At 40.5% G+C, this 16317-nt stretch overlaps 1 protein-coding gene across 1 annotated transcript in view; it reads right to left on the bottom strand.

Annotated features, from left to right (window-relative positions):
- Hibadh (3-hydroxyisobutyrate dehydrogenase) overlaps window positions 1-15329 on the bottom strand; it is a 105809-nt gene extending 90480 nt beyond the window's left edge. The window contains exons 1-3 of the mRNA XM_038318182.1: window positions 15127-15329; window positions 6363-6523; window positions 952-1061 (exon numbers count right to left, since the gene is read on the bottom strand). Coding sequence (XP_038174110.1) covers window positions 952-1061; window positions 6363-6523; window positions 15127-15214 — 359 coding nt within the window. The 5' untranslated portion in view covers window positions 15215-15329. The remainder of the gene's footprint in view (window positions 1-951; window positions 1062-6362; window positions 6524-15126) is intronic.
- Window positions 15330-16317: the final 988 nt, after the last annotated feature.

Here is a 16317-nt window from a genome sequence, read left to right as displayed (position 1 = left end):
ACACACACTGTGCGTCTGTCCGCTGGATCCATCCAAAATGAGTGCCACTCAACCACCCTACAATCTAAACATTTATCTTATCAGTTTTCTGCCTAATATCCAAATGTCTTTTCCTTCCAAGTCTGTTAATTTTCCAAAGTAATTCAATTTCCCCAAACCTCGGATTTCACATATTACGGTTTTCTGAAAGTAAACCTTACTTTCTTTTTGACAGCGCTATCAGAAATCAGCGTGTAGGTGACTCAAGTGTCTACATGGCATACGACTTCGTCCTCCCTCTCTGCTGAGTTCAACAACAAAGTAAGTTAGAAATAGGAACCAGAAAGCCTAGAAAATGAAATCCAACCACTGTCATTCTGACATAACCACAAGGGTTTGGCAGTAAGCGGTAATTCACCAACAGGTTTACAGCGCCAGACATTGGTAGGAAACACTGACCTAAATTATACTTTACTCAGAGAGCTACTGCTAATACTGAATTCCAGCTTCCCAAAGTCCTCACTACAGATGGACTAACCCAGAGGACATACAATAACTTTTTATTATATAATAAAATCTTAAATTACGGTGTTTTTTCCAATGTTTGGTTTTATTTTTCACAGAACCCCTTTTCTGGATTTCTGTACACCATAAGAAAATTACGCTTTTAAGAGTAGTACAATTTAAAATGCAAGCTTTAAAAGTCTTTTAAACACGCTACCAATGAAAGCAAGTTTAATGCAAGAGTTAAAGGAAAGAAACAAAGTGGGGGGTCTTCATTCCCAAAAGTCATACACTGGACTCTAGAGCAAAATTAACCCTTATGGTGAGCAGGAAATCACCCTGTTCACTTTGTGAAATAAAAAATACACAGGAAGATTTTTAAGCAACAGAGCTGCAATGCCCTAGCAGTTCTAAAACATGTGAAACAGGAACTACAGCAAGAAATATGAACCCTCGAGAAATACATACTTTAGAATCCCATTTGCTCCAGAATAAACTTCTATCGAATTCATACTGCTGGGCAACATTGTGATAATCCTGTCAGCCTTTTCGGCTACATCTGCTGGGGAAGATGCTACCTTTAAAGAAACCACAAAGGAGAATTGTTTAATTCAAACATAAACAGTTTCCAGACCTTAGATAAGACTGGCAACTATTTACTGACAAACATTTCAAGACCATACACAAATGACAAAGCTCAGTTAAACGAAATAACAAATGGAAGCTGCTAAGAGTCTTCATCCCATACTGAACTATCTAGAGAACATGGGTTTCACAGAAAGTCCCCCTTAAATGCCCATCCCTACATCACTGAAGTAAATACAAAGCAAAATAATGGCATGACTGCTTCCTATTGAAGATTCATCTCTAGATCATTCCAAGAGAGAAGCCTGGAAGTCTATGTCAAAAAAACTTTAGGCATCCCCTTAGAATTGAGAGTTCTCTTCCATTGAAAGAAATTTAGTTCCATCTAGATAATTTCTTTAAAAGTTCCCTACAGGGTACTAAAAATTAATTCACAGATCTTAGGGTGCTAAATATCTCAAAGCTTTTTCATGCCCATGAACTGGCAGTGCCAACTCATCCGATTGCCAAGTGCGTGGGTGATCCATCGACCCCCTGCATCCCTAGCATCTGCTTCTTGGGATGTTCTGGGTTGCCAGAGCACTGCTAACTCCTCAATTATATCAAGTAGTGTCAAAGCGCACAGGTCTGGAAAAAACACACACTGATGGTGATAGGAGGAATGCCACCACTCTACTGGACACAACTGCTCGCTATCTGATGACTGCATATATTTGATATGTTATAACAACAATGTCTGATTTGTGCAACAAAGGCATGCTTCTTAGACACAGGCATTCGAATAATCTTACCACTGAAATAATACTGACATAATAAAACTCTGAAATACTAACTGACAAAATTTGGCCACAACTCAAAAGCTGAGAGAAAGAAACCAACCTCATTTCCAATCTGACAGTAGCCACAAAAGCCTTTAGCAGCCAACTAATTAGAATCCCTCAGTTACATTTGCTAATTTAGTAGGTAGAAAAGCCAGCATGGAAGGAACAAAGGAACACTTATTTAGGGCAGCCAGGGATGCAGCTCAGCAAAGTAGTCAGGTATGATTTTGTGCAAATCCTTTAACTCCACTGACTTCAGTTTCCCAAACTATAATAAAGAACAGTACATTGATTCCTGTAATCCCAGGACTCAGGAGGACTTGTGTTAACAAGAGAATTGCACATCTGAAACCAGTCTGGGATGAAGAGGAGACTTCTAACAAATGGAGACTGTGGCTTTGCTTTGTAAAGAAATGACTCATTGTCCTCATTCTTAACCTGAATAAATCTTCTGCCCTCTGCCCCCACAGAGAACCCTATGTGCCCTCATTACCAAACAAAACAACAGCGAAACATCTAACTTAGCTTCTACCTGCAATGTAGAACGTGTTAATATCTAGGAACCTTCAGCTCCAGGAAGGCTGGCCACTGGAAAATGACACTGAAGTCATCCTCCTTCTGTCTGTTTACTTCTCACAAGGAAGCAGAAGGAAACCTGTCACTGAGTCTGTGCTGGAACTCTCTAAGTCCTCTGAGACCTTGTCCTCACAATGTTCATTTCAGATGACATTACCTCTGCTGGAAGGTAAGTAAAGATTATACACAATATTTTTCTGTAGTTCTCTATCATTAATGAACTGTTAAGAGCTACCTGTCTTTTTCTTCTCAAAAATTGGCTTGGCGTTTTATTTAGTCACATTATAGTTTAAATAGCATGTCACATGAGACATCTTGTCACTTTCAGGTCAAAGTCAACACATAAAAGCAGAAAATTAACAAATGGAGACTGAGGCTCTGCCTTTTGAAGAAAGGATTCCTGTGCCCCATTCTTAACCAGAAATTTACTCTCAAAGAACTGGAAAGCAGCAGTCTGGGCCTAAAAGCAAGGTGTCAGCAGGACCACTTTCCCTCCAAAGGCTCTAGAGAGGCTCTTGCTTCTCCAGCGGGCAGCAGCTGGCTCTCCTGGCTGTCTGTGTCCTCCTCCTTGCTGGGACGGTTGGTCCTGGCTGGCCGCTGCCACCAGCTACACCCCGGTTCTCATTTTAAATGTCTTTACTGATACACCACACAATTTCCCACTTAAAGTGGATGATTGGTTGGCTTTTATAAATTCCCACAGAGAGTGACCATTACCACAGTCAGGTTTTCGGTCTCTTCAAAAAGAAACTGTACACCATGAGCTGTCATCCTTGTGTGCCCAAGCTGCCTATCTCCTCTTGAGCACTAGCAGCTAATGTGCTTTCTTACCTCCATAGATTTCCTTTTTCTAAGGTTTTTCAGATAATAGGAGAGCATAGTGTGTGGTCCTCTGTAACTGGCTCTTTAATTTAGTGTTTTCTTAATTCACCTGTTACATAGCAAGTATCAGCATTTCCTTCCCCTTAATTCCTAAACAGTCCATTACAGATGCCACACTTTATTTATCCATTCATCCGCTGATACTGCATGAGAGTTCCACTTAGCTGTTATCAAGTTCTGTGTGGGATGTTTTCAGTTCTCCTGGGTATGGATGCAGGTTTGTTTTTTGTTGTTGTTGAGTTTTTGTTTTGTTGTTTCTGTTTTGAGACGGGGTCTCATTAGGTAGCTCTGGCAATCCTGGAACTTACTATGCAGATTAGGCTGGCCTTGTAGTCACAGAGATCTGCCTGCTTCTGCCTCCCAAGTGCAGGGATTAAAGGTGTGTGCCACCAATGCCCAGCTGAGATGCAGGTTTTCTTTGATTACTAGTTCAGAAACTGGGAGATAAATGGCTCAGTGAATAAAGTGCTTGCCATGCAATCATAAGGCCCTGAGTTTGGATCTCCAGCACCCAAATAAAAGCCAGGCATTGCATCATGTGTCTGAAACCCCAGTATTGGGAGGCATACAAACTGTCACTCTCTGAGGACAACACCTGACTTTTCCAGGCATCGGCTTTGACCTCTACTGGTCCCTAAGGGCACTGCACCTTTTCTTTCACAGCCATACTTAAAAATGAACAAAACAAAAAGAAACAAAATGCGAGTGCCTGAGCTGCTTTTTGTTGTGACACAAACCCATAATAATCTAAACTCTTAGGAAGCTGAGGCAGGAAGACTGAGATTTAGGGGCCAGCCTGGGCTATACAAAGAGCCCTGTCCCCTGAAACAAATAAATAAGATACACAAGCCGGGCGGTGGTGGCGCACGCCTTTAATCCCAGCACTCGGGAGGCAGAGGCAGGCGGATCTCTGTGAGTTCGAGACCAGCCTGGTCTACAAGAGCTAGTTCCAGGACAGGCTCCAAAGCCACAGAGAAACCCTGTCTCGAAAAAACCAAAAAAAAAAAAAAAAAAAAAAAAAAAAAAAAATAAGATACACAAAAAAACTATCAAATGACCCGAGACACAGTAGTTTCTCACTAAATATCAGGTTCCTTTTTCTTCCTTTTAAAATGTAAATGTCTCCTTCATCCTAGTCTTTCCTCGAGCCTACCTAAAGTAGGCAAAGAACAGGAATATTACTGGGGAATAGAGGTCACAGGGGTAACTTCAGAGAATATAATAATTTAAGCAGAACTCTGGAAAGTTCTAGGGGAAACTACAAAAATATACAATGCGGCCGGGCGATGGTGGCGCACGCCTTTAATCCCAGCACTCGGGAGGCAGAGGCAGGAGGATCTCTGTGAGTTCGAGACCAGCCTGGTCTACAAGAGCTAGTTCCAGGACAGGCTCCAAAGCCACAGAGAAACCCTGTCTCGAAAAACCAAAATATATATATATACAATGCGGTAACAATCATTTCAGTTGTTCCGAAAGTAAGCTATCATCAGTTCCACAGGCATGCAAGGAGGAATAACTGTGGGCAGTAAAAGCCCCCACGTTTCTGCTCTGCAGGCCATACTCTAATTCCCTGAAGGGTCGCCAATCAACCTCTACCTTGTTTTCCGGCTAAATTCTGTATTTAACTAAGACATTCCCGCAGTTTAGAGATCAAGTAGCATTGTCATATACATGTCACCATAGAGTGACAAATGTCAAGTATCAGGATTATCTCCAAAATTAGTATTTATCTCCTTAAATCCATTGGCTACTGATTGATTAACCCCAGACAGAAAGCCAACTTGGAATGCTTACTGATAATAAAAGGTCACCTTCTTCACTTTCTCTAGTAGAGTGAGTCATCACATCTTTCCTACAAAGTTACCAAGAGCCCCAAGGAGCATGAGCAGCCTCAGATGCGATACTGAAAAGCCCCGGGATCATGGTCACATTCTCAAGCAGTACCGCCAGGACTACAAAGCACAGAAGGCATGGACTGGAAAGACACAGGTGTTCTGCTCCCAAACGGCTTCTGAGTCACTAAACCTATTTCTATCTCAGGACTGCATTTCTCAGGATTTGCTTTCAAAAATGATCTGGAAATTGATTATTCTGCTTTATTTAGTTCTTTCCTTTTTCTGTTTCTTAGGAAGCTTTTGGTATTCTTCCAGTTCTGGGATCGTACCTTGCCCTTAGTTACCCTTCTACAACTTACGCAGTTTCCCTCATATTGTAGAAAAAGCAAATCTACTAAATTCAGAGACTAAAACATGGTCTCTCGTCATTTGAATTACTAACTAATAAAGTTTGACAAATCCAAACGGAACAGGACCTGCCTGGCAGATACTATTATTAAACACAATAAACTCTAGTACCTCAATTCTTGAAATGTGAATGGCAGCCTAAAGCAACACAGTCTGGTCATAACTCATCTCCATAGTACAGCCCACAATGTTTTTAGTTTGTCTCCTGGTTTATGGCCAATAACTAATTACAGACTCACAAAGTGCTGTCACGCAACACTTTCAAAGGACATTCACATATATTTTCTCATCTGAGCTTCATAGTCTAATGACACAAGTAATTAGTCATCATTCACATTTTACAGATGTGAAAGCCAGCTGAGGGGATAACTTGCCCCATTAAGACAAAATGTAAGTGTTTGATCTGGAACTTGGACTCAGCTTTAAGTCCCAGAGCAATTCCTGTGCTAAGACAATCATCCTTGACTTCCTCTAACAAGTTGGCTATTTCCACCAAACAACTGCATCATCAGTATAATCAGTGAAGATATTATCTAAGGAAATGACCAAACAGGACACCTAGCAGGAAACAGACCTCCTTTTCACACTACGTGCTCTTTTGATTTGCACCCAAATATTGGATTAATGTTAAATTCAAAATGAAGTAGAATTAACAATTGGGTTTTACAACTTTGTTAAATATACTTTAAGAAGTGCTTGCTTCTTTGAAAAAGGAAAATAAAATTTATTTTTAATAGCCAAAATCTAAAGCAAATCCAAAGATAAGCCTTACCTGTTCACCGGCTTCTTGAAACTCTTTGCACGCATCAGGGAACACGTCATAAAGAATGAGTGGATAGCCATGTTTCATGAGATTTTTCGCCATTGGATTTCCCATGTTTCCCAGTCCAATGAATCCAACTGGGGTCTTAGAAGCCATTGACCTAGAACACACTGATTTCAATACATTTATAAATAAAAAAATATATTTGTAATACTTTTTGAAATCCCATTGGGGGCCTATAATTCAAAGCAATGGCTTAGTCAGGCAGAGAAGTACATGGCTATAACACCAGCACTCTAGAAATGAAGGCAAGAGGATCCAAAGTTTGAGATTACCTTCATAATACTTCAGAAACAAACAGGGCCAGAAAAAAAAAGGCACTGACAACCTGAATTACATACCTAGAACCCTGTTGTAGGAGAGACTGTCCTCTGATTGTCACACTTACTGTGGTGGCTCCTGCTCATTCTCTCTCTCTCTCTCTCTCTTCTCTCTCTCTCTGTCTGTCTCTCTGTCTCTCTCTCGCTCTCTCTCTCACACACACACACGAGTTTAATAATTAAAACAAAAAACGGGCTCAAGAGATGGTTTATAGTTAAGAGTTCTTTGCCAAGGATCCTGGTTTGGTTCCAGCACCCACATGGGGGCTCACAATCATCTGTAACTCCGGTTTTATGAGCTCCATCACCCTCCTCTGAATCCATGGGCACCAGGAATTCACATGGTACACATACAAGGGAACAACACCCACATATGCATACAACAAAATAATCAAAAATGTGTAATCCCATAAAATGATGCTTTAGAAAGTAAGGGCTTTGCCTCACCTTGGAAATAACATTAGATACAATTTCTCCATCTCACAATGGCTTTCAACAAATACCACTCGGTAAATGTGCACTGCATGAAATAATGGCAAGATTTAGAGACACACAGATACAGTACTTGCCCTTGAAAGTCTACAATCTCCCGAGAGAAGGAAGAGAAACCACTCTACTTGTCCTTGCATTTGCAGGTTTTATTCTTCCTTTCAAAGACTGAGTCTTGGAGACTGTGGTGTGACAACTAATCACAGCCATTTTCAGTTTTCAAATCCTCTCAAACAACTGCTCCTACTCACCATGCACATATGTGAGTCTGATAAAATCCCAAAGGCAAATTATTTGACGCTCTCGGCTTGACAAACAGAGCTCATACTAGGTTAGAAGTAAACTTAGTTCCTTTTCACGGCTGACTCTACCACTTCCATTAAAGGTGTTGCTCCTGTGCAGCATCACATGGCTGCTGCTGTTTACTACAGGCACAGGAACCCTGTGTCTTTATAGTCCATGAAGGTTTGATGACAGAGAAATGACACTAATTGAAATTTTATTTTAAAATTAAATAGATTAAGAAGTACATTTTATAAAAGAGCTCTAATGCCCATAAGTGAATTAACAAAAAGAGAAAATGAAGCCCAAGGAGATCAGACCACTGTGTTGAGGTTGGGAAGGTGCAATCTAACAATCCAAAAGCATGACAAACAAGGAGCACTGCATTTTTAAAGCCGTTAATTTAAACAGCAACTACTGTAAGTCAAACAGGTAACAGGTATGACAAGGAAGAGTAAGCATGCAGTCACACACTCCACAATCATTAAGTAGTCACTTCAATGTACTGTGTGCCAAGGTTGACCTCAAACTGATCCTCCCATCTCTGTCTCCCAAGTGCTGGCGTTACAGATTATAGGTATGCACCACTACAACACCTAGCCACTGAACATTCAAATGAGATACAGTCCTTGGCTTCCAACGACCTTAAAATCCATGAAGACATAAACTAAACACACAAAATAAATTAACACAAGACAGGTAAGGATAATAGGTTTTAAAAAATGCTGGCACAGAATTCATGGTTTGGAAATTTGAAGAAGGTGCATTTAACTTGTGTATTCTACAACAGATCAGGTTTCCAACAGAGCAGGAAGAAAAGAATTACATCAATAAAAGAAAGCATGAGTACATTCAAGAACAGGAAAGCCAGAAGACATGAACAGTAAGTTAACGTGGCAGCTTCACCACATGACAGACATTGTTACCTAAGCACTTCACTGATAACTGCCATCATGTAATATCTTTCCTAAGAATCTAGGAAAAACATTAGAAGCTTAGGGAGCTTAAGTCAAATGATCAAGGATATAGTCAGGCTTTGTGTTTGTTTGATCTGGTTCTGGTCTTGCAGTGCTGGAAGTTGAATTCATGCTAGGTATGACTTCTGAACATACTCTGATTTTTTTATGATAATTTGGCCTAGTTACATGGAGGAATGTTCTTAGTCTTCGGAGGTGCATACTGTAATAGGATATATTATGGTGGCTGCTATTGTTTTTCAAATGACGCACACTGGATATGTATTTATGTGGAGAGAAATAAAGGAAATGGCAAAAATTAACAAACTGTGGACTCTACACAAAAAAAAAAAAAAAAAACTACTCAGAATTCCCTGTAGTATTTATACTACTTCCCATCTTAATTTTTCACACAGGGGAAAACTAATGTATTTATACTTCAAAATATTATAGATGAAAATAACTAAGAAGAATGCTGCTAGCACCGGATATAAACAGGACTGTCTGAACCCCAAGTAACTTGAAAATCAGGAAGAAATCATGAAGAATGACTCTGATAGAAAAAAAAATCACAGAATGACAACAGAAAACATGTCAATTCTCTTCAGGAAAAAATGAAAATATTTTCACCTTGTCATAAGCAAAGAAACATAAAACAAAGAAATATGGGGCTACTCTTCAAGTACTAAATGGACCAACTTTTGTGTCTTGGACAAAAAATTATCACCAGCATGTAAGGACTGATGCAAATGAGCATTCTCACATACTATCAAACACATTAGATCAGCCTTTTTGGAAATCTATCTATGTTTTAATTTAAAACAACTGACTCAGCAATCTAACTTCGTAGAAATTTACTATTTACAAGGAGCTATAAACTTTGTCTTTAAAGGGTCAGTGGTAAATGACTTTCAGCTTTGTAAGCCATAAGGCCTTTTATAACAAACCTATTCATCTGCTCTAGTTTGAAAATCGTGATAGATAATAAACAGAAGTGCATGGCTTATTCTAACACAATATTGTTTAAGTATGATGTATATGTGCATGTTCACACGTGTACGGATACATATAAAGGCCAGAGGTTGGCACTGGATGTCTTCCTAGATCCCTCTCCACTTTATTTACTGAGGCAGATCTCTTGAACTGTGAGCTTACTGATTAGCTGACGTAGACAGACAGCTTGGGGTATGGGGCAGGGGACTTGTTATATACAGGTAGGCCACCACACCCACGCAGGGTTTATTTGTTTGTTTGGAATCCAAACTTGGGTCCTCAGCATTAAATGGCAAGTGGTTTATCTACTGAGCCATGTCTTGAGCCCTCAAATACAATTTTATTTGTAAAAACAGATACAAGAATATGAGCCATCATTTGCCGGGTCCTATACACTAAACTCTGAACCACACAAACAGTTTATTATAGCACCAATAGTTACAGCAGAAAAATGTAAATAACTAATAACTTATCAGTAGAGTACTTAATTCACAATTCACAGTAATTCATATTAGCCCAATGCAATGAAATATTACTCCCACATTTAATTGAAAAGAATGGGAGTGGGTAAGAAACAGCTCCACGCTCCCACATGCAGCAGCTGGGGCTCCTTTTAGAATCCTCAATTGAGGTGAAGCTTGATTAGGATTCCTGACTGATTAAGAGAATTTAACACAGATCCAAGAGGACAGTGGTCATCAGAGAGGCACTCACAGAAAGGAAAAAACACATCAAGCTGCAGTTGCCACGTATATGACTTTGGTGGCTCTCAAGTTACATCTTAAAGATTGTTAACATCCCTCCCCCTTTTCCCTCTTTTTCATAAATGAAATTATAGAATGTTCCAAAGGTGTCTTGAATAGAACTGAACTCTATGAGGTAAAAACAGGGTCTCAAGGAATACACAAGGGGTCAAAGCATGTCTTTCACTGTAAACAGGAATGCTATGAGAGTCCTTGAAAATTGTAGGGTTACAACTGAAAAAAGAAGAAAGATCACACAGGAGGTGATTAATATGTTTAGGTCTTAAGCATGACTGTCATTTAAGTCTTATCTGAAACATTTCTATATAAAAGGAACATTGTCTCTTATAGGTAACTAACTAAAAATGTCGATTATCCTAGATTTCTTCTTTTTTACGAAAAGCAACATTTTCAATTTTTGAGAATTTCATGCATGAAGATATTTACATCATTTCTACCCTTCCTTCTCCCCATCTCCAGCTCCTCGTGTGTCCCCTCCACTCACTCAAGTTCATGACTTCCTTTACTTATTGTTGCCCGCATGCACGCATGCGCAGTCGGCTGAGTCCATTTAGTGTTACTCAAGTGTGTATTTGTTACAGCCAGCCTATCCGAGAGCTCATCCCTGAGGAAGCCTGGCTCTCCCTCTAAGCAGACATGAACTGCCTACAGCTCTTCATGCAGGACTGGGGCCTTCCAAGATCTCCCACATCAACTCAACTATCAAGAAGTTTTAGCCAGCCAGTCCAGAGTGAGGAGAGTCTTTTCCCTCCCGCGTATCCTTAACTGTCTTTCTATCCTGCCCTACCATGGTATACCTGTTTTAAGTCAGAGGGAAAACCTTCAGGATAAATTACCAAATAAAACACCGGAAGATTCAGTGCATTAATACATGAATATATATCTCTATCTACCCTGTTCTACCACAGCCTACCTGTCTAAGGCAGAGGAAAAGCCTCCAAGAGAAAAACCAATAAAAAACAGTAAGATGTAGAGTATTAATAGAAGAATATGCAGAGAAAAAAAATACACATGAAGTTATTTTCTGGGGTTTTGTATGGGTATATTAAAAAAACACTAGTTACAGCTCAAATGTCGAGTCATGGGTCTGATTTAAATAAAAGATTTTTTTTAGTAAATCTCTTTCATTTTTACCATATGCATTTAATTTTTATAACTACATTTGTAAGAAAAGGAAATAAATGAATTGGCACAGTGAATGTTAAGTGCTATGTGAATTAATTGTAACTAGAGAGGTTTCACTAAGTGGGCACATGGGGATACAATCCAGTTCTGAAGCAATCAGAGTAACAGTGGTGATAAAGTGGATCCAGCAAATGAGAGCTGTGTTGCTACAACCATTACAGGTTAACCCTCCAGCACTCTTCATCCCAGATTCAGATCCCACCTGTCTAAACAATACTAGTAATGCCCCATTGCCAAATGTCTGGTCCAGGGACTGCAAACCCTGCCAATGACCTAGAAATGTTGTGGAAAATGTAATAAGGAATGAACAAGGGAGTAAGAAAAGCACTGTTATGATCAAATTTAAATTCTAAGTTTACGAGATCCATGTGAAGTCACCTTTCAGATGTATGCCCTTGAAGGAACAAGTTACTTTAACTTCTACGTTTTATCAACAACAGTACCTACAACAATAGGTTACTATAAAGATTACTTGAAAAAAGATACGTAAAGCATTAAACAATGCCTAGCACCTGACACTTCAGTACACAGTAGCTACTTTTATTAACAAGGCCAAGAGGCACCACTGCCAAACAAGGCCTACACCAAAGGGCCCTTTTGGCCTAGGGGTTAAAAGGAAAAGAAAGATTAAAGGTGACAGAGATCATTTAGGGGACTACAAGCCTCCAGTGATGATGGAGCTTCTGAAGGAGTAGTTGACATACAGAACTGGCTCCCGAGGATACAGGGATCCAAAGGAGTTTAGTGGAACTCTAAAATAAAAAATAAAAAAAAAAATCAAACCTACAAGAGAAATGCATCTTCCTTAAAGCAAGTTTTAACAGAATGTGTGGAAACAGCAAAGTGACAGATAAAAATCAAACTGAAAAAAAAAAAATTCAGCCAGCATAAAGGTGATACTGGGTGATTGGAGACAAAACTAATTGGAAAACTTGACAACACTGGGTTCTAAACTTACAGATTATGATCTCGCAAATGTAATATGAGCAAGGTTATATATAGCTTGGTAACTGGACCTGCTACCAGAAATCAGTATACTATCCGTAAAAAGATTACTTTACATTTTCCAAAATCTTCCTAGTCAAAGGAACGTATCTATTGTACAGTACCAAAGAAAACATGCAAAGCCTCTGAACGGACTTTTTACTGTGTCATAAGATATTAGAGTATTCTTCCCTTACCTGAAGGAGATACAATTCAAGACTGGTTGTCTGAAGTTACAATGTCAAACTCTACGCATATTTTCCTGCGTGTGTGTGTGTGTGTGTGTGTGTGTACCCACGATAAAGCTTAATTCATAAAGTAGGCACAGTAAGACACCAATAGCAATAATCATAATAGAGAACAATTATAACAATATACTTTTTGAAGTTATAAAAATGTGGTCACTTCAAAAATACCTTTCCATGTAGTATTTTCAGTCTACGAGGTATCATTTCCAGAATGGCATAGCCTCTGGGGGACTGGCTGGAAGGAAGGGGTCCGAGGGAATGGAAGAGGTGTGACAGAGGGCAATGGAGGCGAATATTATCACAATATGCTGTATCTATGCATGAAACTGAAAAATTTTACATCTAAACATACAAAAAGTACAACCCACATGTACAAAAAGAATCAGTGATTTGTTTTAAACTCAGTATTGCAATTCTCTCTACAATACTATTTCATTTTTCCACCCCACCTTTGGTCAGGCGGTCTTTAAAAATGTCCTGATACAATTTTTCCATGTACATGTTAAGGAGTCCCAAAAAGTGAGTAGAAGAGCCTATATCTGTATGCTTTTTAACCTCTCTACAAAAATAGACCTAAAGCTAAATATAATTACCTTTTAAAATAAAATATAAAATTTTCTTATCAAATGAGTTATGAGACAGGAAAGTATTTTTTTCTATTTCTTCTGGGATGCATTTGTAAGTCTCATTTTTTTAAAGGTATACAGATCTTTATAACAGTACCATCTACAAGCTATATGTTTTATATGCTCAAATACATGGTGGAGGCAAATACACCCAGAGAATTCAGAATATTAAATGTTAATAATTGAACATGATTCCTTTTCTTCATTTCTCTAGACTTTCAAATTGCTTGGAGATGGGTTCCCCCCCTTTTTTTTAAAGATTCAAATCTCAAAAAAGTTAACATTTTTGGAGTTAGTTTACTATTTGCAGTGGTTAATATTAGTTTATGTTAACACCGGCATTTAAAACAACTCCAGAGTACAACAGGATGGCTCAACTGTTTTAAACACTTCGCTGAAGAACTACGACTTAAAACTGTTCATATATACATACCTTTGGGCCAAAGCACCCCAAGTACAAGATGGTTTGCTAAAGCAGTCTAACCAGCCTTGAGAAGTAGGTCCTTCCAGCTGTCAGAGCACAGCACTATAGCCTTTGGCCTCAGATTCTCCTATCATGAGTTATAAGAACTTGCATAACTCTTAAAACGTACATGAAGAGCTCACTAGAGCACCTTGTAAATAAACTACTGAACAGCAACACATCATCCCGGGCTAATCAGATCTGAAAGACACGTGCATTCCCGTAAAAACTGCTGCTCCCTTTAGTACTCTGGGAAAGTGATGTTTAAGAAACTGTATCCAAAATCACGTGTTTGCATCTTGCTACCATGATTCCTTTTCTGTCTGTCATCCAAGTTACCTGTTATCTATCACACCTACACTCTTCCAAAGCAGGAAGGAAATCCACAGGTTTTCCTAAAGGGAAAGCCTGGCGACAGCTCAGAAACCAATTCCCAGCCTATTTCTTACACAAAAATAACAGGCATCCTACATCCAGAGCCCCTTGCATGCTAGGCAAACACAAGGGGGCTGTTGATTTGTTAATCCATAAACGTTTACATTTAAAAAATCTTTCGGTGTCCCCCACAATTCAACCAATTCTTAATTAAAGAGGTGTCTTGGTGTCCTAAAAAATCCAAGAATTGGGAAGAACCAAGAGCTACTTCCTAGACCTTGCTGGAGATGTTCCAATTTACTTATTCAAGGGGTCTCGGGAGTTCCTCGTGTGAAAAACGAAATGACTGAATGAGTTCTCGGGCATTCTGGCTCTAAACATGGCCTCTTCTAAACCCCTGGTCAGTTTCCACAACTTCCAGCAAAGCGTAGTCAGTAAGATAGGTTCTGGCTACAATTTTGAGGACGTTCAAAGAGTTGTAGTTAATAATTTGACAAAAGTCCACCACTTTCAGGCAGCACAGCTCCATTCCATAATGGAGTGAGCCCGGTTTGCTGGTCAAGGGTGACAAACTTTGCCAGATGCTAGGATACCGCCATGCTACGGTTAAGGGTGATTAAACACAAATCGGGCCTTGCAGTTGGAGGTAGCGCCCGCTTAGGGTGAAGCCGGGAAGCTGGAAGGCTAGGGGTCGCCGAGGTGGATGAGGCGGGGGTCACCCTGGAGCTGAGTCCCTCCAAATGTTCTAGGAGCCCCAACTCCAAAGCGCACGCCCCAGAACCAAACAATCCTCCCCTTCAAGAACCCAAGCTGTTCCTGGGTCCCGCCGAGGACGCTAAACAATCTGGAGTCCCGCAAAGAGCAGGAAGGGAAGACTGACCCCTCAGGGGGCAGTCGCAGAGGGGCCCCGGGCCTTGAAGACAACCACAATTGTCGCTTTTACCCTCAAACCAACCGCAGCCCTTGGAACGACAAGCCCTCTTCCGATGGACCGACGAAAACGCGCAGAAGGGGCGCTAGGTCCTTACCCGCTGCAAGGCTGGCCGCGGGCCGCCGCCGGCAGCTCCAGTACCACAGACGGGAGGCTGCTCCTCGGAGCCCCAAGGAGGCTGCCATGCTGCCCCCGCCCCGCCTCCGAGCCGTGACCTCGGCCACCTCACACACGGCCTGAGGACTGCGAGTGTGCGCAGCCGGACTAGCGGGCTGTACGAAGAGGACAGCTCGCGCACGCGCCCTCGCTGCTCTGGGTAGGCTCCGCCCAACGAGGAGCGCAGCACGGTGTCGAGAGGCGTGGCCGGAGAAGCGAAACGGACCAATCAGGATTCCCAAATCTGCAGACGCCCTGCCTTGTGGCCCGCTGCAGCAAAGTTTACCACCTTCGGGTAGAAGAACCCTTGTTTATCCCAAGCCGAGGGGTGTGTAGGAGGCGGTGGCTATCACTGCCGCCTCCTCGGAGCACCTGCCCTCGGGAACTGCCTCTTCCTAGGGCTGGTAACTGTTTTTTCTTCCTAGAATGCAGCTATTGCAGTATTTAAAGAAAGAGCAGAAATTCCATGTTTCCTAGTATAGAGACTCAGTTTTAGCTTTAGTAATAAATACATGGATGTCCCAATGTTAGCATATATTTTTTAGTTTCTGTTGAAAAACAATAGATCTACCATGTGTAATTTCTGAAATCCATGTGATATATGACTCAACGGTTTTTCCAATCATATTTAAAAAATAGTAAGTAAGAAAGTAATTGAATAACGTTGTTTTCTTTGAAGAGTAGACTTTCTAGGAATTTGCTGAGTTCCAAACGCTGTTTGTTTGATTGATTGATTGATTCGAGACAGGATTGCTCTGTGTAACAGTCCTGACTGTCCTGGAACGCTTTGTTTTGTAGTCCAGGCTGACCTCGAACTCAGTTCCTCCTGCCTTTGCCTCCCAAGCGCTGGATTAAAGGTGTGTGCCACCATCGCCCATCTAAAGACACATGTCTTTAATGATTGAAAATTCAACACCCTGCCTTCATTTTGAAACCAGAATCTAATGGTATGTTAAAATCCATTGGGGAATAGATATGTGTATCATACAAACAGATGCATTGCTGTTTGTCCTTATTTGAACAGTTGATATACATATCTGAATTTCTGTTCCTTGAGGATAATTGCAACACTTTCTGTTTCCACTGAAGGATCTTCATCTTCGGTACCCACCAAACAAGACTTGTAACCTTC

This window comes from Arvicola amphibius, chromosome 2 (genome assembly GCF_903992535.2).
Source record: "Arvicola amphibius chromosome 2, mArvAmp1.2, whole genome shotgun sequence".
Taxonomy (NCBI): domain Eukaryota; kingdom Metazoa; phylum Chordata; class Mammalia; order Rodentia; family Cricetidae; genus Arvicola; species Arvicola amphibius.
The sequence above is the reverse complement of the archived record's forward strand: the minus strand, read 5'-3'. Positions and strand labels throughout refer to the sequence as shown.